General features: G+C 43.6%; 1 protein-coding gene across 7 annotated transcripts in view; it reads left to right on the forward strand.

Moving 5' to 3' along the window:
- Positions 1 to 25,941, forward strand: part of LOC116228803 (inverted formin-2-like) — a 38,123-nt gene extending 12,182 nt beyond the window's left edge. For 5 of the 7 annotated variants that reach the window (XM_090141727.1, XM_090141722.1, XM_090141725.1 and 2 more), the window contains 22 exons: positions 2,920 to 3,328; positions 4,840 to 4,955; positions 5,438 to 5,597; positions 6,315 to 6,348; positions 7,331 to 7,472; positions 7,588 to 7,729; positions 8,202 to 9,098; positions 9,950 to 10,095; positions 10,183 to 10,244; positions 10,836 to 10,938; positions 11,023 to 11,108; positions 11,862 to 11,962; positions 13,191 to 13,261; positions 13,379 to 13,486; positions 14,110 to 14,180; positions 14,741 to 14,861; positions 15,353 to 15,517; positions 16,259 to 16,361; positions 16,901 to 17,059; positions 18,100 to 18,813; positions 19,785 to 19,844; positions 23,490 to 25,941. In XM_090141727.1, the coding sequence (XP_089997853.1) occupies positions 2,932 to 3,328; positions 4,840 to 4,955; positions 5,438 to 5,597; positions 6,315 to 6,348; positions 7,331 to 7,472; positions 7,588 to 7,729; positions 8,202 to 9,098; positions 9,950 to 10,095; positions 10,183 to 10,244; positions 10,836 to 10,938; positions 11,023 to 11,108; positions 11,862 to 11,962; positions 13,191 to 13,261; positions 13,379 to 13,486; positions 14,110 to 14,180; positions 14,741 to 14,861; positions 15,353 to 15,517; positions 16,259 to 16,361; positions 16,901 to 17,059; positions 18,100 to 18,813; positions 19,785 to 19,843 (3,957 nt within the window). In that variant the 5' untranslated portion in view covers positions 2,920 to 2,931 and the 3' untranslated portion in view covers position 19,844; positions 23,490 to 25,941. The remainder of the gene's footprint in view (positions 1 to 2,919; positions 3,329 to 4,839; positions 4,956 to 5,437; positions 5,598 to 6,314; positions 6,349 to 7,330; positions 7,473 to 7,587; positions 7,730 to 8,201; positions 9,099 to 9,949; positions 10,096 to 10,182; positions 10,245 to 10,835; positions 10,939 to 11,022; positions 11,109 to 11,861; positions 11,963 to 13,190; positions 13,262 to 13,378; positions 13,487 to 14,109; positions 14,181 to 14,740; positions 14,862 to 15,352; positions 15,518 to 16,258; positions 16,362 to 16,900; positions 17,060 to 18,099; positions 18,814 to 19,784; positions 19,845 to 23,489) is intronic. The other 2 variants (XM_090141723.1, XM_090141724.1) reach the window with 2 other exon arrangements.
- The last annotated feature ends 1,152 nt before the right edge of the window (positions 25,942 to 27,093 follow it).

The raw sequence follows: 27,093 nt of genomic DNA on the forward strand, positions 1-27,093 counted from the left end.
GTATCTATCTCCACTACACAACCATCATTTACCTGCTGGTAAGCTCCTGTGATCAGAAATAAAAGGTGAAGCCAGCAGCCCTCTGAGGATAGAGCTGTGCAGCTTCACAATACTGTGCTTCATGGAAAACAGGGGAAAATGCTGCATTCATAATATATCACTCATATCCTTGTTTGTAAACAGATTTATCACACCATCTGCAGAATGGTGTTGCAGACTCCATATTTATTTTCTTTCCATTTATATAGCACAGCTCCTGCCTAATTAATTTCATTTTTACAGTTATATACATTAGCAGTCTCTTTTTTTTGTCTTTCCCAAAAAAAAAAAAGAAAAGGGAATACACTCTCTTTGTATCAATCAAATTTGTTCAGCTCAGTGCAAAATAGCTCAGGCCTTTACTGCTCTGAGATTTACCTGCCTGGGTTTGCTTCTCATCTCTTCACATCTGTGTGGGGCAGCTGGGGGGGAAAGGATGATTTAGGACAACTCTGCTGGTAAACAGGATGCGCTGTTGGTATTTCCTATCTCCTGTTGCACTGGGCTAGCTTAATTTTCAGAAATCAGCAAAGCTTAAGGTCAGTGATCCTATTATAATCTCTCTGACTTTCTGTAACTGATACTGTATATAAAGATGTATTTGTCCAACTGGGAGAAAAAAACCAGTCTGTTACGTTATCTGGTTTGATAAGAAAGGTTTAGTCATATGCAAATAAAAAGGTGATTTATTGAGTATAAAAAGAAGTCACTGAAAGAGAGAAGAAGCTTGCAGTCAGCAGCTGTGCAACCAGATTCTCTGCTTGGTGTAGGTGCATACTTTCACTCTGGGGAGAGCAAAGAGCTGGGGCTTCAGCTGAGCCAAGAATAGGGACAGGTCTCACTCAGGGCATTGGGGTGGTGATGGGGCTAGCACATGATTTCATGCTGATTGCTTTTATAGGAACAAAAATGCCTGGAGTCCCAATTGCCTGAGTCAAAGGGAAGGCAAAGGACCTTGAGTTGTGGGAGCCCACCAAAGGAGGGTCTGGAGTGGATAGGCTGTGCTTTGCCTCATGCAGATGCAGCCTTGGGCTGTGGATCCGTCTTGACAAACAGAAACTGGAAGAGGACCCCTGGGGGCAGGAGGCTTTGATTCCCTCCCTCTGGACAGGGAGGATTTCTGTTCTTCTTTGCATTGTGCCTAGCCCAAATTCCTGAGCTGGAGTAGAGAAGGAGCTGGAGGTGACTAACTCCAATGAGACTTTTGCCAAGAATGAAAAGTGAGTAGGCTCTGGTCTGCAGACACCGATGACAAATCTTAGAAACTCAAGCCAATTCTTTGGCAGGAGAGTTGTTATTTTTTTGTTTCTTTTTTCCTTTAGTGGCCCTTTTTATTAGTTTTTAGCTGTACAGTATGTTCTCAGATGGTATATTCACAACTTCACGTTTTCCAGTCATGGCCATTGCCAACTGGGTGCTTGGACAAGAAAGTGTTTCTCCACAGCTCCAGAAGTGTGTTAGAATTTTCTGTGACCATATCCAGCCAACTCTAAAACCCTCCAACCCTACTTCTACACAGCCTTTAATGCTGTGAGCTGTTTTTTGAGGTGTCCTGCCAAGAAGTGCTTCCCAACCCTTTGCCCTGAGGGAACTGTTTGAGCTATCTCAGATATCCCATCCCACCACACTTTGCATCCATCCAAAACCATGTTTAAGTCCATAATCATGCTCTCGAGCCTCTTGTGGATGAGTAAGCAAACATTTTGGCTGCAGAGCTAGAAGCTCTTGTGCTGCATTTGGTAATGAAGGGCAAGATTCTCCTGGAATCCTTCAGTCTAGCAGGTGCTGGGTTTGGGGGATAAATGGCACCTAGGTCATTTTGGTCTCCATGTGGGCTCACCAACCCAGAGAAGCAAAGCTGCTGGTGGCATAGTAGGGAAAGAAGAAGCATTAATGGCTGGCTTTGGGAGCACACAGGCCAGCCCCAGCTTTGTCTTCCTTCTGTGGAAGAACTGTCCCCTCTGAGAGTAATTCATTTTTAAAACTATTGCATTTAGTTTTGAAAATTATTTGCATTGGATAACTAACCTAAATCATTGAGGATCTGAGAAATGAGCACCTGGTTCAAACATAAAATCTAGTGTAAAGGGTTAATTTGGCTTGGCTTTGATCCTTCGCTGTGATGAATCAACTCCTCGCTCTCCTTGCTGCTGAGACAGACCATAGGAGATGGACCTTGAAAGGATGTCCTTCATCTCCAAAAAGCTGTACTGCTGTTTTAATAGCCTTTCCCTGCAGTCCCTCTGCTTGCAACTTGTTGGGGTCTCACATTAGCACACATAAGCACCACATTTAGCAAACATATTTGCTGCTACAGCAGATGGGAAGAGATTGAGTGAGTGTTATAAAATTAACCTCTGCATCATTCAAAAGAAACAAAAGCAAGAAAGAAATGACAGGGTAATTGGATGCTTATATGAACAGGATATGCTCAAATGACTTCTACATCCCATTACAAATACTTAGAAACTGCACAGCATTTCCACTGCAGTGAGATTTCAAAGTGGTTTAATGGGCGTAAGGAGTTCAGAGCTGATAATGCTGCTTCCAACGTTATCCTTTCACTGCACAGAAATAGGTAGTAGCTATTGACTGGTGGAAATTGACTACTTTTAAAGCTGTATTTACTGACTTAGAGGTGCTAAGAGTTGCAGGGTTTTCAGGGCCTGAATATAATGTGTGTTGTAAGGAGGGGAAGTATTTAGTTTCTTCAAAAGAGGACTGGTTCCAGTGTGTGCTGGGCGTGCAGGAGAGCTGGTATAGGAGCAGGAACCTTCTGCGGTTGTGCTTTAAGTTCTGACCCTAGGAGAACCATTGCTGGTGTGGGGTTGGTACTCAGCCCAACTGGACTTCTCATGTTGTCTTTTCTTTTTCTTTCAGGACAAGCAGTTCATGATGTCAATCAAAAAGGAAGGTGCCCACAGGAAATGGGCTGCCCTGAAGGAGAAACTCGGGCCCCAGGATACTGACCAGTCGGAGGCCAACCTGGAAAATGCAGAGCCGGAGCTGTGCATCCGTCTCCTGCAAATGCCATCAGTGGTGAACTACTCTGGGCTGAAGAAGCGTCTGGAGAGCAGTGACGATGCTTGGATGGTCCAGTTCCTGGAGCTGTGTGGACTGGACCTCCTCCTGGAGGCTTTGGACAGGCTGTCTGGCAGAGGGGTGGCCAGGATTTCTGACGCCTTGCTACAGCTCACCTGCATTAACTGTGTTAGAGCAGTCATGAATTCCCACAGAGGCATTGAATACATTGTGAGCAATGAGGGCTATGTCAGAAAACTCTTCCAAGGTAAGGAGACATCTTCCTGCCACACAGTGTGGGCTTTTTCTGTTGCTTATCCTCTTGCCCTGCACCAGGCTTCTTGGAAGTTGTTGATTGCAACTGATTAATGGAATTAATTTCTCTTAAAAATAGTCTGTTCTGAAATGACATTGCTTTTGCCACTTAATACCATTTAGATGCACTCATTTTTGCAAAGATGTCTTCACAGTTCATGAGAAGCTGGGAATAAGCACTGCCTTGGCTATACATGGTTATGAGAAGTCCAGTGCCCAGCTTCTCAGCAGGTATTTGCTATTAGTCTTTGTGAGGCCCAAGAGCATAAAGAGAGGTGTTAAAAGAGTTTGGAGACCTGTAGCCTCTAATGAGGAGGAAGAGTGAAACTGTTTAGACTCAAGAGGTTTTTTAGACTCAAGGTTGCCCATAGAGGTGTTGGATGCCCCATCCCTGGAGACATTCAATGTCAGGCTAGATGGGGCTCTGAGCATCTGATTGATCTGTAGATGTCTTTGTTCACTGCAGGGAGGCTGGACTAGATGGCCTTCAAAGGTCTGTTTCAACTCAAACTATTCTATGTTAATAGAGTCCATTTTCCATGCTGCCCAGTCTTTTCCTTCTAGGAAATGGGATATAACATCATTCGATGTTTCCTGCCATTCATTTGGTAGAAAACTTCTCAGGGCATCTCCTCAAGCTTGCTTGTATGGCACTTCTTGGCAGTGGGGCTGGAATGATAACTTCTGTGTTGTTCCACAGAGCTGAGATCACAGCTGTACCTGGATACCCTTATTAGTAGCTCATTAAAATGCATCTAATCTGAAAGATGGCTTGTTCCTCTCTATAGTTTTCAAGTCCTCTTTTCTTCCACGCTCTATTTTCTTAACCAGTGTGAAATACAGAATTGGCATTATTGTACTGTGAAAGACAATGGGATATCCTGGGCTTCTCAGCAGTCTGGCTTCTTTGTGCACCAATAAACACAAAAATAAGATAACCTAATCCATTCCCTCTCACCTCCAAGGGCTCATAGAGAGAGAGTAATGGAAGAAAAGGGAATGTATGGGGACTGGAGAGAACAAATGGCCTATTTGATATGCATGTTGAGTGATTCTGCACTAAAAATAAGATTCATTAATTGGGGAAAATGGTTCATCTGCTGTTCTAGAAAACATTTACATGTGAAAATTGGAAATAAAACGCATAACAGCAAGTGCTGAGATCTTGGCTGCTGTTATAGCATTTCCACTGGTACTTGGAAGAGGTGAACAGCTACATGCAGCACCAAAAAGCCAGTGGGGTAACTGAGCTAGTTACTAACTAGAAGTTACTACACATACTGCTATTGGAGTGGAACATCTATAAATAAGGATATTTTTCTTCCTGCATTCCATGTATTGGCTGCACTCTTTCAGGTTTTCTTCTGCCCTATCCATGAGCCTTATAGCAGAAGACACTGAGATTCAGAATTTTGTGCTCTTAAAAATCTTTTTTTCATTTTGTTTTGTTTCATTCTCCTCCAGCACTTGACACAACTAATGTCATGGTGAAAAAACAAGTATTTGAACTCCTGGCTGCACTGTGCATTTACTCATCAGATGGCCATGGTTTGGCTTTGGATGCCCTGGACCATTACAAGGCAAGTTTTGAGCTGCAGGAGGAGAAAAGGGTTTGGAGTGAAGGTCACTTTGCATCATTTTAGATGCATCATTTAGATCATCAGTAAGAGAAGTAGGGATTTACAAAGAAATTTGTAGGAATTTTGGCCTGGTCAGCAGAAGCCCAGAGGCGTTGCTCTGTGATTTGTCTCTGGGGAAAGGACTACCAATAAGAATGTTCTTTCTGCCAGGAAAAGTACCAAGGTAGATGGTGCCACATCCATGGGTTTCACTGGTCACAAGACCTGGTACATAAGTTAGCAGAAAGCAGGAGGAGTTTCACAGATGTCCCCTGCTGACCAGACATTGTTCCATGAGTGCTACTTTTACCTGTATTTTCCTGTATTGTGCTCTGAGGCATAAATTGAGAGTAGTTTTAAGATGGTGTCCCTAATTGAGAGCCTGCACTAAAGAAGTTGTTACTGAACTGTCTAAACAGAAATGTCACTTGTGTCACTAACAGAACGTGAAGAACCAGCAGTATCGATTCAGTGTCATAATGAATGAGCTGTCGAACACAGATAATGTGCCATACATGGTGACACTGCTGAGTGCTATCAATGCCATCATACTTGGGAAAGAAGACCTAAGAACAAGAACACAGATCCGAAATGAGTTCATAGGTAAGGATATTTGTGGGACCTAAGTTTCTCATGGCCAAGCACAGGGCAGTTTTATGACTTTATCTTTATCAGATGTACCTGTAAGGTAATTAAAGAGGGCCTGGGACAAAAACTGCAAATAATACAGCTGGACTCCTGTTTTTGTGTGTGTCTGTGTGTTCTTTATTCTCTTCATCAACATTTCTTTAGCCAGATGTATTTAATGCTCTTCCATACCTTTGATTTTTTTCTACCATCCCACAACCCCCCTGATATTCTCAAATGCATTTTTATAACCAGCCATCTTTTGTGGGCACTTTTCATTATATTACAATTCATCACAAAAGGAGATGAAGTTTGGATTCACCTCATATAATGTGCACGTCTGTGCTGGTGAGCCTAGGCTCTGTTTCCTTCTGTGGAGAAAAAAGGAACATTTGATCACACAGTTCATCTGACTTGCTTTAGACATCTACTTTAGAATGAGAAGACTTGTGCCCTAGAAGTGCCAGTGTCCCTCTGTAACCCCAGAGGGACGATCAGTAGTAGATCAGCTGCAGATGTGAGCTGCAGGTCTCTTCAGTTGTTGAATGAATCTTGAATGAATCTACATTGATAGATCCAGGATAGCTTCACTTTTTGTTTCTGCAAAAAGTGTTTATAAGAGTAAAGATCATAGTAGATCAGTGCCAAGTAGATCATAAAGCCAATATGTATACATTTTTTTTGTTCTCCCAGGTCTTCAGTTGTTGGATATTTTAGACAAGCTAAGGTAAGGATCACTGTTTAAATTTTCTTAAACAAACGAGATTCACAGTAACATAGCTGTGGAAGTTTAATACTTGGCAGTCTTCAGTTGTGTGAGGTATACATGGGTGGAGTGGACCACACAGGTATGCACCCATTACATGGAACTGGAGACATCAGGCCAATGTTAAGGTGCTCTCATCGACCACAGTGTCATGAGAACAGCTGTTGTTGCAGATGCCAATGACAGAGGCTTTGGCACAGATGGAGCACAGATCAGCAATGCCCTTGTTGAGGCTACATTTCAGACTTAACCTGAAGTGATGCTGTGGGCTCACCGAGCAGTTGATGAATACTATGACACCTTTCTAATGCATATCTGCACGCATCTGACTTCAGGGTTTCATAATTTTAAAATGATGTTCTATCAGGAAAACCCGTGATAAATTTTAGAACATTTTATGTAATTGGAATTGCTCTATCCAAACCCTTAAAAGTTAGCAAGAGAAGGTCTGACATTACTGACAGCAAGCATAAGCAGGGTTCTCCTGCACCGAGACTCTCAAGAGTCCTAGAAAACTTGGCTTTAGAACACTTTTGGTTTTTTGTTCAAGTTTTGAACAGCAGAGAAGGAAGTTTTTTAAAAAGCAATGTTTATGTTGACTATAAGAAAAAAAAAAGGTGCCAGCCCAATTTCAGAAAAGGTAGAAATGCCACTCTGTTATTACTTCTCCAAGGAGAAGTACATACAAAGCATACTCTGGGCCAGATTATTCCATGAGTAGTCCCATTGATTTCTATGTGTTGGCTATACAAAGAGGTATATTCAGTTTGAGAAAAGATATGCTGATGGCAATTGATCTTCTATAAATAAGGTAGAGTTGGGCACTTCCAGCATGAACCAGCTGAGTCTGAGAGGCAAAGAACTAAAAGCCATTTAAAGAAAAATAATTATCTGAAAATCAGTGAAGGGCTCTCCAGTGAAAGTGAGTTCTGTAATATTTTAGAGACATAGAGGAGGAGGATCTGCTTATCCAGTGTGATACATTTGAAGAGTTCAAGATTGAAGATGATGAGGAATTATTAAAGATATGTGATGGGATAAACATGAATGATCACCATGAGGTCTTTTCATCTCTCTTCAATAAGGTAAGTAGGCCCTCATGTGGGTTGCAAAGACCTGCAATGGCAAAGTTAACAGACTTTGCTTGCAACCAGTCTGGTACATAGTCTTGGTGTGATGGAAAGCTGCCCTGTTTTCCAGGTGAGCCGCTCCCCAGTCTCCATCCAGCTGCTGTCCATCCTGCAGAGCTTGCTCCACTTGGAACCATCTCATCACTCCAGCCTCCTGCTGTGGGAGTCCTTGGATGCGGTAGTGAACAGAGCCCTTTTGCTCGCCAATGACAGTAAGAATGACATACATCTAGCCTTGTAGTCAGTTCTCTTTTTTCCTCATCCAACCCAGTGCCCACAAAAGTTGTTCCGTGGGAAGGAAGCAGAGACAAAACTATACCTGCTGTACAGGGTCATGTATTGATGGGAAGCTCCAGCTATACGGGTGCCAGTTTTGTGTTGGGCTCGGGATTCACCATCTTGCTTTGATGGCTAATCCCTGGCATTGTAGTGAGCTCTGGGTCAACGAGAATCTGTTTGCATTGGCATCCTGCCACTGGGGCTGCCTGACTTTGCTGGCAGACATGCTCAAAACAGTGTGTATGAGCCAGTAGCATGAGAAAGAATTTCCCTATTAGATGAAAGTACCACTGGGTAAAATTACTCCAGGCAGTGGGATTTGTAGCTCCAGGTCTGTGGGAGCTGGATAGCATGAACGACTCATTGAGCGTCATCCTCTTCTCTGACCTCGACATGTTTTTCTAGTCCAAGGAAACACAGTTGAAGAAGTAATCGAGAGGCTGTTATCTGTCAAGAAGCATCCAAACGAGCAAAAACGAGCTGAAAAACATCTTTCTGGGAATGCAAATGGAGGCATCCAGACTGAACTAGAACCATGCACGAGTGCAGTTCAGAGCCTGGTGGGATCACCAAACCCCTGCAAGACAACAGAAGCTCCCTCAGGGCCAAAAGCCTGTGAAGAGAAGACCACATCCTCGCAGCTCTCAGCCTGCTTCACCTCACCACAAACTTCTAACCCTCCACCCAACGCTGTTCCTGCCCCTCCACCCCCACCGCCTCCACCCCCACCACCTCCACCCCTGCCCTCTAGCCCAGCAGCCTCCATGAATTCACCACCAGCCCCACCACTCCCTGGCATCCCTCCTCCTCCACCTCCATTACCTGGTATGGCAGTCATCCCTCCTCCACCTCCATTGCCTGGCATGGGGGGCATCCCTCCTCCACCTCCATTGCCTGGCATAGGGGGTATCCCACCTCCACCCCCATTGCCTGGCATGGGGGGAATCCCACCTCCACCTCCATTGCCTGGCTTGGGGGGAATCCCACCTCCACCTCCATTGCCTGGCTTGGGGGGAATCCCTCCTCCACCCCCACTGCCTGGCATGGGGGGAATCCCTCCTCCACCCCCACTGCCTGGCATGGGAGGCATTCTACCACCACCCCCACTGCCTGGCATGGGGGGCATCCCACCCCCTCCACCACCATTGCCTGGCATGGCAGGAGATCACATAGAAGCTGTTGTAGCCTCCCAGATCAGCTGCCCTCTCAGCTCCATCAGGCCTCCATACAAGGCAGTGAAGACACCAACGTTGAGAATGAAGAAGCTAAACTGGCAGAAGCTGCCCTCCAACGTTGTGAGAGGTGGGTGCTTCTAGCATGAAGTCACAACTACTTTATAGGAGGGGAAAAACTGCTATTTGTCAGGTTTAGCTGATACCATTTAGACACAGAACTTTCCTGATTTCCATTACATGCTGAGCTTAAATAAATAGAAGCAGGATGGAACCACTGATATAATAACCATTCCAACTAAATAACTTGGAATAGCTCATTTATAAATGAAATTGTTTGAAATTGAAGAAGGGGGAAGAATGGGAAGATTGCCCTAAGCCACCTTGACATGCCTTGAGTTCTCAACAGACTCTTAAGTATATAAAAGTCATATGTAACAGTACGGATCAGAATCAGCTCATAGATCAGGAAGGACATTGAAATAATTGGTGAGACATGAGAAGTATTGAATTGTTTCTTGATTTTTGGGTCACATTTCCCTCTCCTAGCGGATCCAAAAATGGAACATGAAATATGAGAAGAAGCAAGGACAAACGAGGTCGGTTTTGCCCCAAACAAGCAAGGCATAGTTGAAGTCTAAATAAAGCATGTTTTAACCCATGGGACATTTAATTGTTGGGATTATTTCAGTAGAGCTTTCTGCATCTTGTTTAGGTGATGTTTTTTGTTTTTTAATGAAAAGAAGACGTTTAAGAAAGTGCAGTGGAGATTAATTCAATGCTTAAGAGAATGCAATAGGGATTTATTTAAGCAGTCCTATTGCCAGCATAACACAAGGAGACTTGATTACAAAATCAAAAATATGTCTCTTCTTATTTAATTCACCTTCTGAGGAATTTCCCTTCTAGCAACTCAGACTATCCAAAAAACTGGGAGCTTTCAGCTCTGCAGCCACTCTTAATCCCTTGTCTTTTTTTCAGAAAGTCATTCAATGTGGGCTTCAGTGAGCAGCAGCAGCGAGGAAACCATAGAGCCTAATTACACAAGCATAGAGCAGCTGTTTTGCTTTCCACAACCAACCCCTAAGGAGAAAACAGCCGCACCAGTGAAGGCAGAGCCAAAGGAGGTGAGGGGGCCACTCTCATTCTTTTGAGTAAAGATTGCTTGCAGACAGCTCATCTAATAAGTGATATCTTCTTTTTCTTTAATGAAGATCACATTTTTGGACTCCAAGAAAAGTCTCAATTTGAACATATTTTTGAAGCAATTTAAATGGTAAGATATAGTTGATTTTCATGACAGTTGACAAAACTTTGAGTAGGTTGTGCATAGTGCCTGTAAGGTCCTCAAGAAATCTATTCTTGCCAATGTTCTTTTTGTAGTCTGTGTTGCTGTAAAATCTGATTACTTCACAGCTTGTCAAATACTCTCTCTAAAATATTGGGCTTGGGTATTTAACTGTTTTTTCATGAAGTGTTACAACTCCATGTTACAGATAGAGTTACAGCACAGACTCTTAGGGTGGCTTTGGCTGTGAATGCCCCTGGAAGTGAAACTCTTCCTCAAAGCAGGACCAAAAAGGAAGATAAGAATTCATTTATTTTAAGGCAGTCACATACCCAGAGACAGACAACTGAGTTGGAACATTGATCCTTAGTCTTAAGTCATTTGACCGGGGCCAGAAGCAAATTTTGTGCATAGCAAGTACTTGAATCTGAGTTAATCACTGGGATGTATCTTTCCTTTCCTATCTCTGTGACCCTCACTAGGGAAAACACAGAACGCTTGTGCAAGTACATCTCTCAGTAGGATGTGGTTGTGAAAGGGGGACCTTTGGGTGATTGCTACCTGTGCTTCTCTCTGCAGCTCCAATGAAGAGGTGGCTGCCATGGTCCAGAATGGAGATCGGACCAAGTTTGACGTTGAGGTTCTAAAGCAGCTGCTGAAGCTGCTGCCTGAAAAACATGAGGTCAGGAGAGAAAAATTGTGTCTTGATTCACAGAGCTGAATGTGCAGTGAAGTCCTGCAGTTTTAATTCTTTATTTTTCATTAGATAGAAAACCTGAAGGCCTTCAAAGAAGATAAGTCGAAGCTAGCAAACGCAGATCAGTTTTATCTTCTCCTCCTTCAGATTCCCAGGTAAGGATGCTCATCGTGAACATCAGCCCAATATTTTCTTGGGTTTATCTATGGGAAGTTCAAGTTTCTATATTAGTCTCACAGATAAATACCAACAGATACAGTTGGTCAGTCTCCAATTCCATCTTAGCCATCCCTTCCCCTTTTTCTTGCATGAAAGGGTGTCACTTCTGCAGCACCTCTTCTCCTTCTGAAGTATATAATTAAAGGATCATAAAAGATGGAAAAGACCACTAAGACTACCTAGTCCAACCCCAACCCATCCCCTCCGTGCCCCTCAGTGCCACATCTCCAAGCTTCTTGTGGACTTCCAGGAATGGTGACTCCACCACCTACCTGGGAAGCCTGTTCTAATGCGCAACCACTCCTACACAGAAGAATTTTTCCTAATATTCATGCTGAAAGTAGAAGAAGCTGGACCAGACCCAGGGTCAGACCTGTCCAAGGAGGCCATGTAACCTACTGAAAGTCACTTGGGAAGCCAAATACAGTGCCAAGAAGGGGGAAGCCATATCTTAGACCACTGTCAGCCTTCTCTTTGTTGATCACAGTGCACCTGCAGAAACTATATCCCCATGTGGCTAAGGATTGGTCCCTGCTAAAGTAGTAGCCCTCCACAAGCACTTGTCTGATATGGATATGGGAGGCAGCAATGTTGTGGGGTTGCCAGCCTTAGAGGTGATGTGGGAAGAGAGCTGATGTGTTGGCCAAGATTGTGATGCCTTTAAGCTTTTAATCAATCTCCATCCTTAGCTATCAGCTACGGATTGAATGTATGCTGATCTGTGAAGAGACTACTGTTGTTCTGGACATGATTCAGCCAAAAGCTGAAGCCATCCGGAAAGCCTGCGAAGGTAAACACCTGACCTTAATTCTGGATCTTGTTTAAGACAGTCAGCTGAAAAGCCCCAATAAACCTTCTAGAGCTCTGCAGTGAGTCTCCCCAGCACCACAGCTTTCCTGCAGCCTCTTCACTGGTTTGCTGCAGAGTACAGGATGCAGCTCTGGGTATCTCTGATGATTATCAAAGCTTTTAATATGACTGGAGACCATTTTCCCTCAGCCTCAGACCTCTTTTTCTGCAGCAGCTTTGTTCTTCTGAACCACTTTCAACAATGAAGTGTTGGAAGCTTGTCAGAATTTCCAAAACAGCTGAATCTAGAGCTAATTCATTACATTAAGATCTTCACACAGCAATTTTCTCTGCTTCCAGAAAAGCATACCCAAACTTCCCCCAGAAAGCAGTGATACTTTAGTTTTTTCCCTGCCTACAAAAGTAATCAGAAGAGAGTTTGTTATTTTGGGCTTTGAATTGCTGATGGTCAAGTTTGTGAATACAGAGAGAAATTATGCAATAGGTCTTTTTTTTTTTCTGTGGCAGAAATCTCAGGTCTCACTGCTGAAAGCACTTCTTGTCAGTGCTGCTTGTCTTAAAGAGCTCCTGCTCTAGGCTTCTCCGGCTGAAATTACAGCTGCCTGCTGGGATAAAGGTCCCCTCCAAAATTCCCTGCAGCCAACTTTTCCTTTTAAATATGTTCCTGCCTCAAAACTGAGTGCTTCAGAAAGCACATCTCTGCAGCACCTTGTTGTAAGGGCAAGGACAGGGACTGTACCCTTCATGCCTGAGAAGCACCCTCACCATGCGAGACCAGGAAAAGATGGAGTGTGTCTGGTTTTAGCAGCTGGCAGGTAGTTAGAGCACTGTCAGAACTGGCTTTGCTGCACAGCTGAATGGAGTCTGCAGGATTAAAGCTGGAGCCCTCCTACCCTCCCCCACGGCAGTTTAAATCTGGGCACTTCCAATTGATCAGAGTCCAGCTCCACATCATTTTCCATTAGGAATGAGAGACCAGATGTGAATAAAGAAACACAAGTGAGCAGAAACTTCATTAAGGCCAGCTACTGGGATTGAGTCTACTTACAATCAGTTAGAATCAGTTTCTCTGCAGGTTGGGCCATTGGGCTGCAAACCTGAAAAATCAAATTTGGTTTGCTGGAATTCAGAATCCCACTTTTTATCCAGTTTAGAAAGTGTTCTGGTTTATCTGAGGCTTTTGCTTAAAAGCCCTTTATATTTTTCAGATCTTCTGACCAGTCACCGTCTGCCGCTCTTTTGTAAACTGATTCTCAAAGTTGGAAACTTTCTGAACTACGTAAGGACTTTGTTTGCTTGTCCTCCACCTATCAACAGAATATGTGTATGATCTTCACATCTAAGGCTGTAATTTGGACACAAGATTACATCTGTCTTTTTTTTTTTTATCTTGTAGGGAAGTCACACAGGCGATGCTGATGGGTTTAAAATCAGCACTTTACTCAAACTAACAGAAACCAAAGCAAACCAAACCCGCATTACGCTGCTCCACCATATCCTGGAGGTACTACAGTCCTGGGCAGAAAGGAAAGGGAGGCTTTTTACCTTAGTGAACCATCCCTCCTACTCTAGATTCAGTTAATGTAATGCACACTTATTCATTATCCTCCCCATATAGCCGCAATTAAAAGCATTGGCTCTCTTAGGCTGGTTGTGAATGCTTGTGGGCACTACTCGGCTCTCAGGCAACTCCTTTTAGTTTTGTCCTGCTTTCCTCCAGCATCTTTCCCTGCAGTTGCTGGAACTTCCTTTGTTCATGTCTGCACAATCTCTGCTCATCATCAGCTGCAAGCCACGGAGCTTGTGGCCACCAAAGCCACCGTGGCAGCTCTGTACCCATTCATCCTTTCTGCCTTTTCATGGCCATTCTCTTCTTCATCAGGCTGTGTTCGAGCTTTTCAAACTTCACACTAAGTCCCCATGACCTTCTTATTCCATGCATTACTGTTTGTTGTTTCTTTTTTTCCATATTCTGCTCTGCCACTCTCATTCATCAGTTACACATGGTTAAGCTCTGCAGAAAGGAGGCCAGATGAGGGGCATAGTGCAGTTGTCCTTCTGAGTGCTGCCTCCTCTCCCAGCTTGCACCACTCAGTAAACAGTGCTTATTTCTCTTTTCTGCTTCAGGAAGTAGAAAACAGCCACACAGACCTACTGGAACTGCCGGAGGACCTTGAATATGTTTCAAAAGCAGCAGGGTAAGATTGCGTGTCACTTCCTTCAAATGAAAAACAAAAATAAATCCCATGCATGCATCAGAAATTACAATACCCACAGCTGGTACAGCATGTTAACAAGATGCCATTTTACTTATCTTTAACCAAAAGGTTTGTTGATGAGTGCTTACACCTATTTAATATATTATAGTTCTTCTACAGCTAGTACTACTGAGGTCTGACATTTGCAGAGCATTTAATACTGCCTTATGGGCCATTCCACAATCTGCACTGCATTTGCAGTAGCAAGAGCTTCTGAAGTGTCCTTGACCAGGGAAACTGAGCAAATGCTGAGCAATGAGGGTGGAGATAACCCTGGGTGGACTTTCTGGGTGCTCATCTACTCTATGCATGATGTTGCAGTGGGACTGAGCATCTTTCCGTAAGTGCTGAACTTTTTCATGAGTTCAGACTGTACAGGGTTGAGGGCTCAAGCTCACATGGGAAACAGAGGGACAACCAAACCAGCTAGCCCTGCCCTCTCTTTTGTAAGTGCATGATACTGTAATGAGAACTAACACAGGACATCTGTGTGATTTCAGAATTAATCTTGATATTATACGCTCAGAGTCCAGTGCCAATTTTAAAAAGCTGCTGGAGCTCCAGCGAAAGGTCTCATCAGCAAATGACGATGTGAAACAGCAGTATGAGAAACCTATCCAGGTCAGTCTTGGAATTCCCTTATAGCTTCTACCTTACACACACAAAGCCAGCATGCTGCACATAGCTGAGGACGCTCACAAGAGGGTGAAAAATATTGCCACAAGATGCACTCTCAGATTTGGAAACAGGCTGTAATGCCACAGAACTCAGTGGTGTTTGCTTGCCCTTTGGTGAGGCTTTCTTAAAGGCTTGCTTCAATGGCTCTCCCTATTCTGCCTCTCCTCACTATGTCTGAGTCAATGTGTTCACCCTCTGTGCAGGTTGCCAAAGTAAATCCCTTCTCTTGGGATGAAACTTTGCATTGAGCTTTCTGTGTGTTGCTAAAGTCACCCCTGCACAGTGGCACAACACAGTCACCAGAGCCATGTGCTGTTTCTTCCCACCCCAAAAGCTCTGCTCCAAGTTCTTATGTTGGCATCCTTTTTCTTTATGTACACTTCACTTGTTATCCTCTGGATGGTGTCGCACTGTCCATACTAAATGCATTTCAGGATAGCATTGATGCCTCCAGAAAACTGGAAGAAGATTTTGAAACCATTGACAGGAAGAGAGAAGAACTTGCAAACTATCTCTGTGAGGACCCAAGCAAGTTGTCCTTAGAGGATGTATTTAGCACCATGAAGACTTTCAGAGATCTCTTCATCCGAGCCCTAAAGGTTAGTGATTGCACACAAAGATGAACACATCATAGTGCTTCGTATTTCTACTCCAACAGAGCTGGGTGGGGCAGGAGTCGGGAAGACAGGCTGCTGGTTATGGACCCCTTCTCATAGTACTTGGCTTGAGGTCACCTGGTGAATGGGTATCTGGTCCCTGCTCCATTTCATCCTCATGTACTGCCATTGCTCCTGGCCTGACCCAGACCCTAGTGACTTAGGATTTCAGTGCAAATTCAGCTGCATATTCACAGAGATGCTTTCATAGACTCATGGAATATCCCAAGTTGGAAGGAACCCGTAAGGATCATCGAGTCCAATTCCTTCAGAGCTGAATGCATAAATTTTAGAAGAACAGAATTATGAAACTTAATTCTTCACTTCAGTTTGAGCAAATACGATCAGAAGGGAGATGTACAATCAAAAGGCCACTAGTTTGAAAGAAATTGCAGCTTCAGTACCTTCCACGTTTGCCTCAGATGACTGTCAGTGAGAGAAGCTGCGCATGGGTAGCTGTGTTAAGCAAATGAGTGCTGCCACTATGTACTGAGACTGGGCAAAGTCCTGCACTAACCAGCAGTGTCCCTTTCACTCTCTTGGCAAAACAGTCCTCAGAATAAATAAAATGAGCATAGTGAGGATTTCTTTTCTGTCTTTGCAACCATCTGCATATTGTCTTTCTCTTCAATCGTTCTCCTAGCGGATATTTAGCCAACCTTTTCATGCCCCTGTTACTTGCAGGAAAACAAAGACAGAAAGGAACAAGCTGCAAAAGCAGAGAAGAGGAAGAAACAGCTGGAAGAAGAAGAGGGGAAGAGACAGAAGGGGGAAAATGGAAAAGTCAGTGAGTATCTGAAACAGCATCAAAAAAGAAATGGGAGACTTGCAATCCCCAAAAAGACTGGAAGAGCTGATGAAAGCTCTTTGCTGGTCCTGCTTTAATGACCAGTAGAGGTAATTTATTCTCTGAATTTCCAAGTGCTGACTGACTAAAGGCTTTTAGGTATCTTATTGGCCATAGATAGAAATTGACTTTTCACAGTGGCACCTGGGCAGAGAAGTTAATTTTATTTTTGCTGACAGAGCAGGAGAGAGACAAAAATAAAACTGAAACATTTCAGTTATTTCAAATATTTCAATTTCTAAACAAACTCTTTGAATCCTAAATCGAACAACAGACATTTGACTTTCCCCTAAAAAGTCTCTTCCTACTCTTGAATAGTCTCCCTCCAGTTTACCACAGGCTGCAGACATCTCAAAAATCTTGCAGATGCCCTGTTTGTACCAGGGAAGCAGTACCAACCCCAAGTGATAGCACTGCTGTGCAGTCTGCATCCTTCCTCTCTCAGGAGCACATTTACCACCTGTCTCTCTCTATCCCAGTTAAGAAGGGGTTGGTGAAGCAGGAGGATGTTTGCGTCATTGATGCACTGCTGGCTGACATAAGGAAAGGGTTCACACTGAGAAAGACGAAGAACAGACACGAGTCAGATGCAGTTCCTAAAACCTTGCCTGCGGAGATCCCAGAGGAGAGCCGGTCTGGTAAGGACACATACCCAACTGTACCTGCAGCTATTTCTTCCCATCTGTCTCTGAGTCTGAGCCAAGCACGCAAGCAAGTAGCCTTCCAGCGTTTGGGGCATCCTATTTAAGGAGGATCTGCAGCAGAGCTGTGGACAGGAGCAAATAGCCCTGAGCTGCTGACAGCCAGGTGTGCCTCAGACCATCAGCATGGCCTCGTGCCCACACTGATGAACTGTCTGAGAGTCACAGCCCATGGCTCAGCCACAGGACTCTTCTGGTGGGGCACTAATGTCATCCCCACCTGTCCCCCCATGCAATCAAATCTCACTAGCATAGCTTATCTTCATCTTGTAGTCTGCTGTACCCTCTGACTACATTTGGGAGTCTAAAGCAGCACTTAAAATAGGACTAGAAAGCCCTATCTGCAGAAGGACCCTATTCACCCAGGTGTTTTTTAGGAGATAGCCTATGGTTTTAGCCTTTTTTTTTGGCTTGTGACCTGAATACCAACGCACATTTACAGTCCAAGGGCACTGGTGTGTGGTAAAGCCTGACTTTGTGGCTTTAGAAGGGCCAGCAGGAAATTTTTAAGTGCTTGTGCCAACCGAGTCATTCCCAGCTGCTTCAGGACCTCTTCTTGAGATAGGTTTTCAGATACCCTTTGTAAGTCCAAAGACTTTCATGGGCATCAACCAGAGCACCTGCTGAAAACATGCCATGATCATGCTTTGCTGATCTAGAGCCTTGGAGTCCCATTGGAGTGACCACATGGGGTACTGGGAAAGGAGGTGGGAATGCTAATGAAGACGTTCTTCCTTAGCTATAGGATGAAAGCATGCTGCCTATATAGAATCACAGGATCATTAACGTTGGAAAAGACCACTCAAATAATCTAGTTCAATCACCACATAATCAACCCATCACCATGGCTGCTTTAGGGGTAGTGCAACCACTGTAGGCAGCAGGAAGCTCGTAGCCTCTCCGAATACCAGAAACACCATAGTTGATCTTGGATGCAACTTTGCATATATGGCTGATCTCATGCTTTTTGTTTGAAGGAAAGAGCATTAAGGATCCGCAAGCAGGACAGCAGATGGATGATAAAGCCAAGCAAAACAACGGTCATCCTTCAGAAAGCACTCTGTCCTTGGCCGCTGCCCTACCAGAGATGGGTAGAGATGTTGGAGATGTCTCAGCTCCAAACCAGGCATTACCTGAAAATAATGCTGAAGGAAATTTGCCGCCAGGGTCTAGGACAGAAGGCCCTTTGGTAAACTTAGTGGAAGCTGATGGAGATGGGCAGGGTGCTGGGATGGCAAGCCTCCAGCCAGGCCTGGGTAGCGGTGCCATTTCCTTCTCTACTACTAACATAGGTGCCAATATAACATTTGTCAGCAGCAGCTCTGGTGCTGCTCTAAAAGAGCAGCTCAATGGGTCCATCTCTGAAGAGCAGGACAACAAATGCAGCTTGGAGAGCTGCAGGCCAGCTCAGGACATCCAGCTGAGCCAGAATGGAGGCAATCCCAGCACTCCATCCATTCCCTGTGATGGTGCACATCAGGCTGAGTTGAAAGAGATGGCAAAGGAAAACGAAGACCCTGGTACAGACTCACTGTTGGACACTTCCCAAGAGAAATCCTTTTCAGAGGAGCCAGCCACCGACTCTTCTTGTTCGGCAACACTGCCTCCAGGGGAAACACACACTGACAGGGAAAAGCAGAGGACATCTGGGAAACGGAGAAAGAAGAAGAGGCACAGCAAAAGCTACTCAGGTAGCCTATATAGCCCTCGGGCGCTGAGTTAAATGGGGGGGGGGACCTTCTAGTACATTTGTAGGCATTCTTTCCTCCCAGGTCCAAGGTCTGATGCTAGCCCTAGAAAGCCCTTTGTCCCTGTGTTTAATGGAGCTATTATTTTTCTAACCTGAAAAAGATGTAAAAAAGAAAAACATAAGCATCATTCATTCTTCTGACATTTACAAGTAGTTTATAAATGGGTAAAGATGAATAAATAATTAAAAGCCCATTATGCATAGTAAAGATGGCAATAAGCACATCTGTCAAGCATGCTAAAGACAGCTATGATGCACAGTTATGTGCAAACAAGAGCTCCATTAGACTCCAGAGCTGTGATTAAGAGCAGTTAATAGTGGATACTTAATCAGCAATCACCCCTTTCAAATACTTATAAATGCATAAGCAGCACTTAAAGATACAATATGCTGTCCAAAGCTTGTTTTTTGTGGTCAAGCAGATGAGCAGGAAAGTAGTGGAGAGATCTCCTTATTAGTGTTGATGTTTTTACTGTCAAGGAAGGCAGAGCAGAAAGTAAAGGAGAATTTGAATACTCACTACAGAGAGAGATAGCATGGGCTGACCATCTACCATGGAGAAACTTACTTTCGTAGTCCCAGCATAGCCTGGGGCTTTAAGTATTTATGTTTCAAACATGCACCTTCCCTTAGCTAAAACCAAGGCACGAAACAGAGGTGTTTGCCCAGAACAGTGGTTCCCAAACTTGCCTTCCTGGTAGAGCTGCAACAAAGACAGCTCCCAGCCATCACCATGCTTCCCTTGTATCTGTAATGAACCCCACAACACCCATAGAGTTCCCTGATCATCCAGTGGTGGCATCCTAGGAACCTCTCTACTGCTGAACAGTGTTTTCATTGTAAGAAGTTCCCTGTTGTTACATTTACCTTGCCATGATCAGATATATTTAGTGTGTCTCTTTTGTTTAAAAGCAGAGGTTGAGACTGATTCTGGAGATTATAAAACAAAAAAAGGTTGTGTGGTACAATGAGGTATGTAAACTTGCAAAGGCATTTATATGTGAACTAACCTCAGTTCCTTCGGGACTTTACAGACCTAATCAATATTTAGCATATCAGCTAAGCTTTTTGTCTTTTGTCTAATCACAAATACATTTAAAACAAATTTGCTACTCTGATTTTCACTGACTAGGGTGTTGATCTTGTGCTGAGTGGAGTCAGTGCCGATCTCCCCACAACACTGGGTCACATCCCACATGTCCGTCCTCTGTGTCAGCAGCAGCCAATCGCCTTTCCCTGCAGATAATTAAAAGACAGTATTCTAACCACGTGAATCCAGCTTCATGTGATAAACAAAGTCCTTGCTTTGATCCCATTGTTTTTCTCAAAAAAAATGTAAAAATGCAATTTCAGTACCTACCTCCTGCAAATAACGATGTTTGGTTTGCTTGTGGGTAGCCACTTACTATAGCACCATATACATACAGGCATCTGGATAAGGAAGTAAAACACTGGGCCCAGGGAGAAATACATGCTGGGACAAGATGCCAGCTCCAACTCAAAGCCAAGTTCAATTTCTCAAGATACTGCACACAAGCAGTGCATTGGAGCAAACAGACCATCCACACTTCTCCTCTGCACTCATGCATCTTTATGGGACAAGGTAGAGGAGGGGATTCGGCTTTTGTCACTGAAAAAAATAACACGCAGGGATCTTGGTACATACAAGTTCCCTCCAATGGGCAGTCTACTTGCCCACTGTGAGAAAACTTCAGGAGCTTCAGGCCAAAACTTTCATAAATAAAAGCTTGCACGATTATTGCAAATGCAAAGAAAAGCAGCAGGAAAAATAAACAATCAAAACATCCACTGTACTGAAATTGCATAGTTACTTGTCCTTTCCATCCTGATGAGCACCTCTTGTGAATTGAATCAATGATGCCAAATCTCTCACTCTCTCATTTCCTGAAAGGAATGTGTTTATTCTTCAGCATCCCCTGTGCATAGGGGGGCAGGAACCCCTAGCCCTGAGGGCATGGAGCAGAGGAAGCTCTGCAGGATTCCCACGTAGGGTTGCTTTTGTTTCTGCACCTGAAGCATCACTGCTAGCAAGAGAAAATAAGAGATATTGGGTAGTTATGCTCCTGACTACTGCTGTCCTCTCCTCTTGGCCCTTCTGTACCATGCTTCATGATTATGCTGAGAGCAAAAGGGGAGTAGTAATGTCAGTTTAAAAATCCTAATGAAGATTTACATCAAGAGCAGAAAATAGTAGAAAAGAGTAGAAAATAGCAGCAGAGAAGACTTGTGATTATGCTGCACAGGGAGGGCAGCTGGAACCAAGAATTGTGTAACTCAAATTATATGTTTTAAGCACAAGGATTCTTGCATGCAGGTTTGAAAAAAAGGTTAATTTTAACAAACGGAGATGCAGACAGCTTCAAATTCTCCTCTGAAGACATAGGAAAGTAATGTAGAGGAAAGCATGGAAAACCAGTACCACTAGGGAGTGACTGAGTCAGGCACATCCTTGAGATGCCACCAGCGCCCACAAGTGCTCACAGCTGCAAGGGCAGTGGAAAAGCAGCACTTGAAATCTTCAGCTCCCCTTTTCCCCTCATTCCTGTGTCATTTGGGAAAGTCATAGCAAACAAAATCTGTTTGCTTTTCGTAGTCTGTAGCCATGGTGTTTCCTCCCCTAAATGCAACTCAAGCCTATTCCTCTTAACAGCCTTAGCAAACCTGAAGTGCTCCCCATCGCAAAAATGGGAGACCCCAGGAAAAGAAGTTCAGTACTTTTTTTCCAGGGTGATTCACCTGACTTATAACCCTATCTTTTTTTCTTCAGAGACCACCTTTAAGTTCTTGTCACACTCCTGGTACTCTCTGGCTGGAGCTAGAATTTGCCAGGTTGAAGTGAAGCTGTAGGAATTTTCTTTCTTATACAAATGCACTTGTAGTGATAAAGGCTACACCTCCTTATTCCCCACACCCCAAAATCCTTTAGAGTCTCTATAAAAGCAACAGAGAAAGAACAGGATCTGACCCACAGGAACAGCCTGTGATTCTGTGAAATAATATTTCAGAGCTGTATAAGGACTTAGGTAATCAGCTATTCAGTTCTCTCCTTTTGACATAACTTGTTATGTAGCAGTTTCTGTATTAACATCATTATTCTTTTATACCCAAAGAGTGGTCTCTCATGTTATCTCCAATATACTGGGGGTCACCTTGTGTTTTCGTGTGTCCTGGCAACAGCTAAACAAATTTCCAAACAAATTTTAAAAAGCTTGAAGAAGGAATGTTTTACAAAAACTGACAGTTAGAGGGCACTGTATGAAGGATTGGACACACGAGGAGGTGCTTGAGTTCCCTTGTATTAAGCCCTACGGAATCTCTCCAGACAAATGTTCATGTCTGTAGCACAGTACAGGAGGTCTCCAGTCCAACCAGTCCCCCAGTAAGAATGGCAACAGCACAACATCTGCGAGCAGCCAGATTCCCTCCTTGGTACTGAGAAAGTTTTCCCTCATACAAACTCCCTGTAAGAAGAGGTTCAGTCAGAGTCAAACAGAAACACAACTCAACTTGAAAGCACAAAAGTTCATAAGCAACCAGACTCTGGCAGTTCTGCTCACAAACCTACTTGATTTGTTTGGTAGAAAATAAAGGATAAACCAAACAGCAAGCATAGGCCAAGTGTTCTTGCAGCCTGGTGAGGCTCAGAGGGAAAAGGCAAAAGTCCACAGTTTGCCAGCAGCTATGACACATATGTGGGCACAATGGGAGTTCAGCCTATCTCACAAAGGAACAAAGTTTTGGAATCAAGGTTTTCCTTTGTTGTTGGTTTTTTTTTTTTTTAACTTAATTAATGTTTTAATTTTAGACAACTAGATGCTTCACCTCACCCCCTGCAGACTCGGTGTCTGTGGGCTGATTTCTAAAGAACCAAAGCAATGCAATCAAGCTAATGGCTGTCTTCCTGTGCAGCCTTTGCCATCATGTCTGTCATTAGAAATGGTATTTCCTTCAGCTGTTGAGTGGGACTGGTGTTTAAAATTGACAACAGACAGTTCTTTCCTTCTGACATCCCTAACTCCCTCAAGAAACACTCCCAGATGGGAGCCTACCCCTGGGTCAGGCAGTGAAGGCACAATACACGCATTTTGCTCTGTCACGCTGTGACAGAAAGTTTGTTTGTGCCCTCTGAAGTCCCACGCTCATGGCTGTGACCCAGCTCTGTTCCCCAGTAGCACTTCTCACACAAGGTGGGAAGATGTTCTTCAGCTGCATGAAGTGCCACACACAGGCTTCATTTGACACCAGCTGATAGTGACACTCGGGCCTAAAGCACCAGCTGAAATGTCCCCTGGACAAAACAAAATGGGTGTCCAGATTTATTAATTCAGCAATTTAACATGTAGAGCCATATACCAACATTCTGCTTGGAAAACACAAGATTCACATTGTTGCCCAGCTCAAGAACAGAGCTGCCCAAACTCTTCAACATCATTATCAGTCCTAGAAACATGAGCAAGGTTGTTAGCAAATATATAAAAACTGGCAGTGCTAGAAGTTTAAGTTACCTGAGTTAGAACCACAGCCAATACACACAACAAACCAGACCACTCTCACTTCAGAGCTGTGAACAGTTTGTATTTTCCCCACCTCCTGCAGGCATTACAGCAAGGCAGAAGAAATAACGGAGGCCCGGAGACATGCTAACTCATCCCCAGAGCACTGCCAGCCTCTCGGAAGCCAGGCTCTGCATCACCAGAAGGCCTCCTGCCCTGACTGGACATCACACTCCTCCTGATGCAGCCTTCCACCCTTTGCCCAAAGGCCCAATGAGCCACCATGGAGGCTTCAGCACCCTCAGCCCGTGCCTTATGTGACCTGCGTTGTGCCCCAAGGGTGTCTGTGTGGTCATGGTCCAGATTGATGCAGCAGCAGGGAAGGCACAGGCCTCTAAGCCTCCATCCTAATGCCCAACGTCCCTTCCTGCTCTTAGGCCAAACTTCTCTTAACACAATGGCAAAACATGGCCCAGCATTCAACCCTCGGGAAATTTTAAAAATAGCAGTGCCTCAAATAAATTGAGGGTATGAATCCAGCAGTGGCTGTACCCTCACAGGGGGAACTGTTATCCCTCATTTTATCACCCGCACTCAGTTCATATTTGGCCAGGACCAAGACCTAAAATGTATTTGTGTTCTCTATCATTGAAAGCAAGCAAAATCAATTACAAGAACAACAACAGAAGTATGCATTTTGGTCAACATATGGCTGTGTAAACAGCACCTGGCTCCCAGGTAACGCTTATGTGCAATTAAGTTGAAGCATGGCTGTGGTCCTGCAGCAATCTCACACGCACAGCTACATACATAAAATTTGGTGAAGTAGGGCCCCAGTTCCTGCAAAAGAAGAAAGTTTTCCAGGGTACTGTGTTAAACACATTTTCAGCTCATCCTTTAGTAAGTCTCTGGGTTTAAATCCCATTCTCAGCTGCTTGCACTCTTTAGTCTTTGCATTCAAGCTGCAGAACGTGTATTTTCACATTACTTTTGCTTTGAAACTGGGAACGTGCAGTATTGTGTTTTTAAAGATTCAGAGCTTTATTTCTCAAGTTTTGTAATAACGTTGTACCATAGTTTTGTACATAGCTGTCAATTTAAAATGATCTATGCTTGTTGAATCTGTGGTGTGATACTGTGCTGAAACAGGAATCAAGCAGAAGAGATTATTATATTTAAGAACTACGCCTTTATATGGTAACCTGCTCTGTCTAGACTAATGTTCAGGATAAACCTTATTTTGCTTTGCTCGATAGGAATAGCAACATCCTCACAACGTTGAAGACTTTGCTGGACTGAGGTAAAGGTTATGCCAAGAATTAAATCAATGGTTTATTTTAACCAAAGCATTGTTACTGAGAATTGTTAACAAAAGCAAAGATGTGTTTGGAGTAGGTGCATGGACAGACTCAGCTCAGGAAGCCTTGCAGAGCAGCACAACTGTGTTGCAGCTGAATTCACGTTCCTGGCTGGCAGAAGCAAGCTGCAAAACCAAATAACCCACCCCAGGTTTGACGTGCGAGACCACTGTGTCACATGGAAAATGTTTTCTCCTTTTTTCTCCTCTATTCCAGTCTCTGAGTGTATCACCCAAGAATCAGTTCTTCTTGCAGTCATTAATCAAGTTTCTCTGTTCTCAGATTAGACTCCAGCCTACAAAAGTCCAATTAGAAAACATTTTCCCAGCAGCTTTGCCTCCTCTGTGTTGCCAGCAGGAGCCTGCAGCCCAGGTTTGCAGTGAGCAGCCAGCCTCCTTCAGCCCACCCTGCTGATTTATCGATAGGAATGAAATTGCTGTCAGTATTTGGGAACAAGCAAGGCTTTTTGGTGTTACCTGCCAAGGGCCTTCAAAGAGAGGGCATTTGGCATTATATTCCCAATGCCTTCAAGCGTTTATGGAGAAACTGGTATTTTGAGCCACTGCTGGTTCTTTGTTCTGCAGCCATTTTTGAAAACTATAATAAATTGTCTGTTAAAATCAAATCCCAATCAACAGATCAAAGCACAGTATTTATAATGTATTACTCCAAAGCAGCTCTGCTTCCATTACTGCGATTATTTAGCAAGAACAGGGGGATGGAGTCAGAGCAACTCAAAGAAAGATGCTCAACTGGGATGTGCAGTTTTGCTCTATTTGTCACTTTAGAAGTTCATTTTTCAGTGTTTGTAAGACCAAATCAGTTGTTGGTAAAAACAATGAAATTTGCAGCTATTTTAACAGGTATGCATTCATTTAAGCCAACAGTGAGTTTAAACCTCAGAAGAGAATTCCTGTGGTTATATTACAGCAAATGCACATGGAGTCGATTATGTAAACCAGCCTGTGAACACCACAAGTTCCTAGCCGTCAAATAACTGCATATTCCTCAAATAAGCATTGTCTGTATGATAAAAATGAAGCTGTGGATGAAATCTGCAGAAGTTTTTTCCAAGTACTTCGCATCAAAATGTGGATATGTTTTAAAGGCTGGAATTGGAATTTCAGGGCTTTTTTGTTTTGTTTTAATTTCATTACTGAAAATATTTCAAAATTTAAAATAAAAGAAGTCAAAGTACCTGACAAGTCTCTTTATTTTATGGAAATTGTTATTCACCAGAATTTTTCATGCCTACAAGTTTTGATATACAAGCTTACCATGTATACAAACTTATTGGTTTTTAATATAACCAGCACTGTACCAATCCTAGCTCACTCAGTCTATAAATACGGCAGCAGCAACTATACCAAAATATGAGGTAGCAAGGTAGTCACAGAACTCTATTCACCTAATTCTACTGAAAGCAAATACAGTCATGAATTAACTCCATCACGAACCACCATTTTGTTCAGTCACTTCACAATCACACTGTAGGCAGGATATGAAAAACAGCTTTGCCACATCTAGAAACTTGATTACAGAATATTTAAAATTGGGCAGCAATAGTGACAGGACCTCCCTGAGTCTCTTATTAGTGGTTATTCTATGTAGGGACAATCTTGCATTGCAGGATTTGCAATGGCAGTGTGGGTCTGTTGTAAAGAAAAAGGGTTCCACCTATTTAGTGTAGAGCATATGTCATACCAGATTCTCCACAGATCACTGCAAGTTCATCAGCATTTTCAGCACTAAGCAACTCACTCTTTCATCCATGCTGATCTAGCACTTAATTCATATTACAGACTCTTTGCTGCGGGATGTACAGTTCTGCAAGAACTCAGTGTGACAATTCACTCAGAGCCAGGTGGCAGCAGGAATTAACAGGAGATCTGCTCTTCTCTAATGGAGACTTCAAGCAGACTCAGCCTACGTTACTCAAAGTCGGCAAAATCACTTGTGACAGTCAGCCCCTATCAAGTCAGTTTTGATAGACTCTCAGACTGTCAAAGCAGGATTTCTTCTAGCATCAATACACTTTGCTTTTGACACCTACATCACATACAGTTGCCTAGCTCTCGGCATGCAGAACCTGATGTGCTTGTTTAGTACTTAAGCAGCTTCATAATCTGCAATGAGTTTAGCTATGATTTGGTGACAAGTAATTACTAAACCCAGCAGTCAGAATAGATGGAGAGTAGAAGGAAAGAAAAGAGGCTGCACAGGCAAAATGGAGAAAAATCTGCATATGCTGCTGTAAGCCTTTGAAATCCAGAAGCCTATTTTGTAATCAAAATAAAACTCAGTATAGCACCCAATATTCAAGAGTCATCCTTCATGGCCAACAGACCT

The sequence above is a fragment of the Phasianus colchicus genome, chromosome 5, assembly GCF_987193195.1.
Source record: "Phasianus colchicus chromosome 5, bPhaCol1.hap1.1, whole genome shotgun sequence".
Classification (NCBI taxonomy): domain Eukaryota; kingdom Metazoa; phylum Chordata; class Aves; order Galliformes; family Phasianidae; genus Phasianus; species Phasianus colchicus.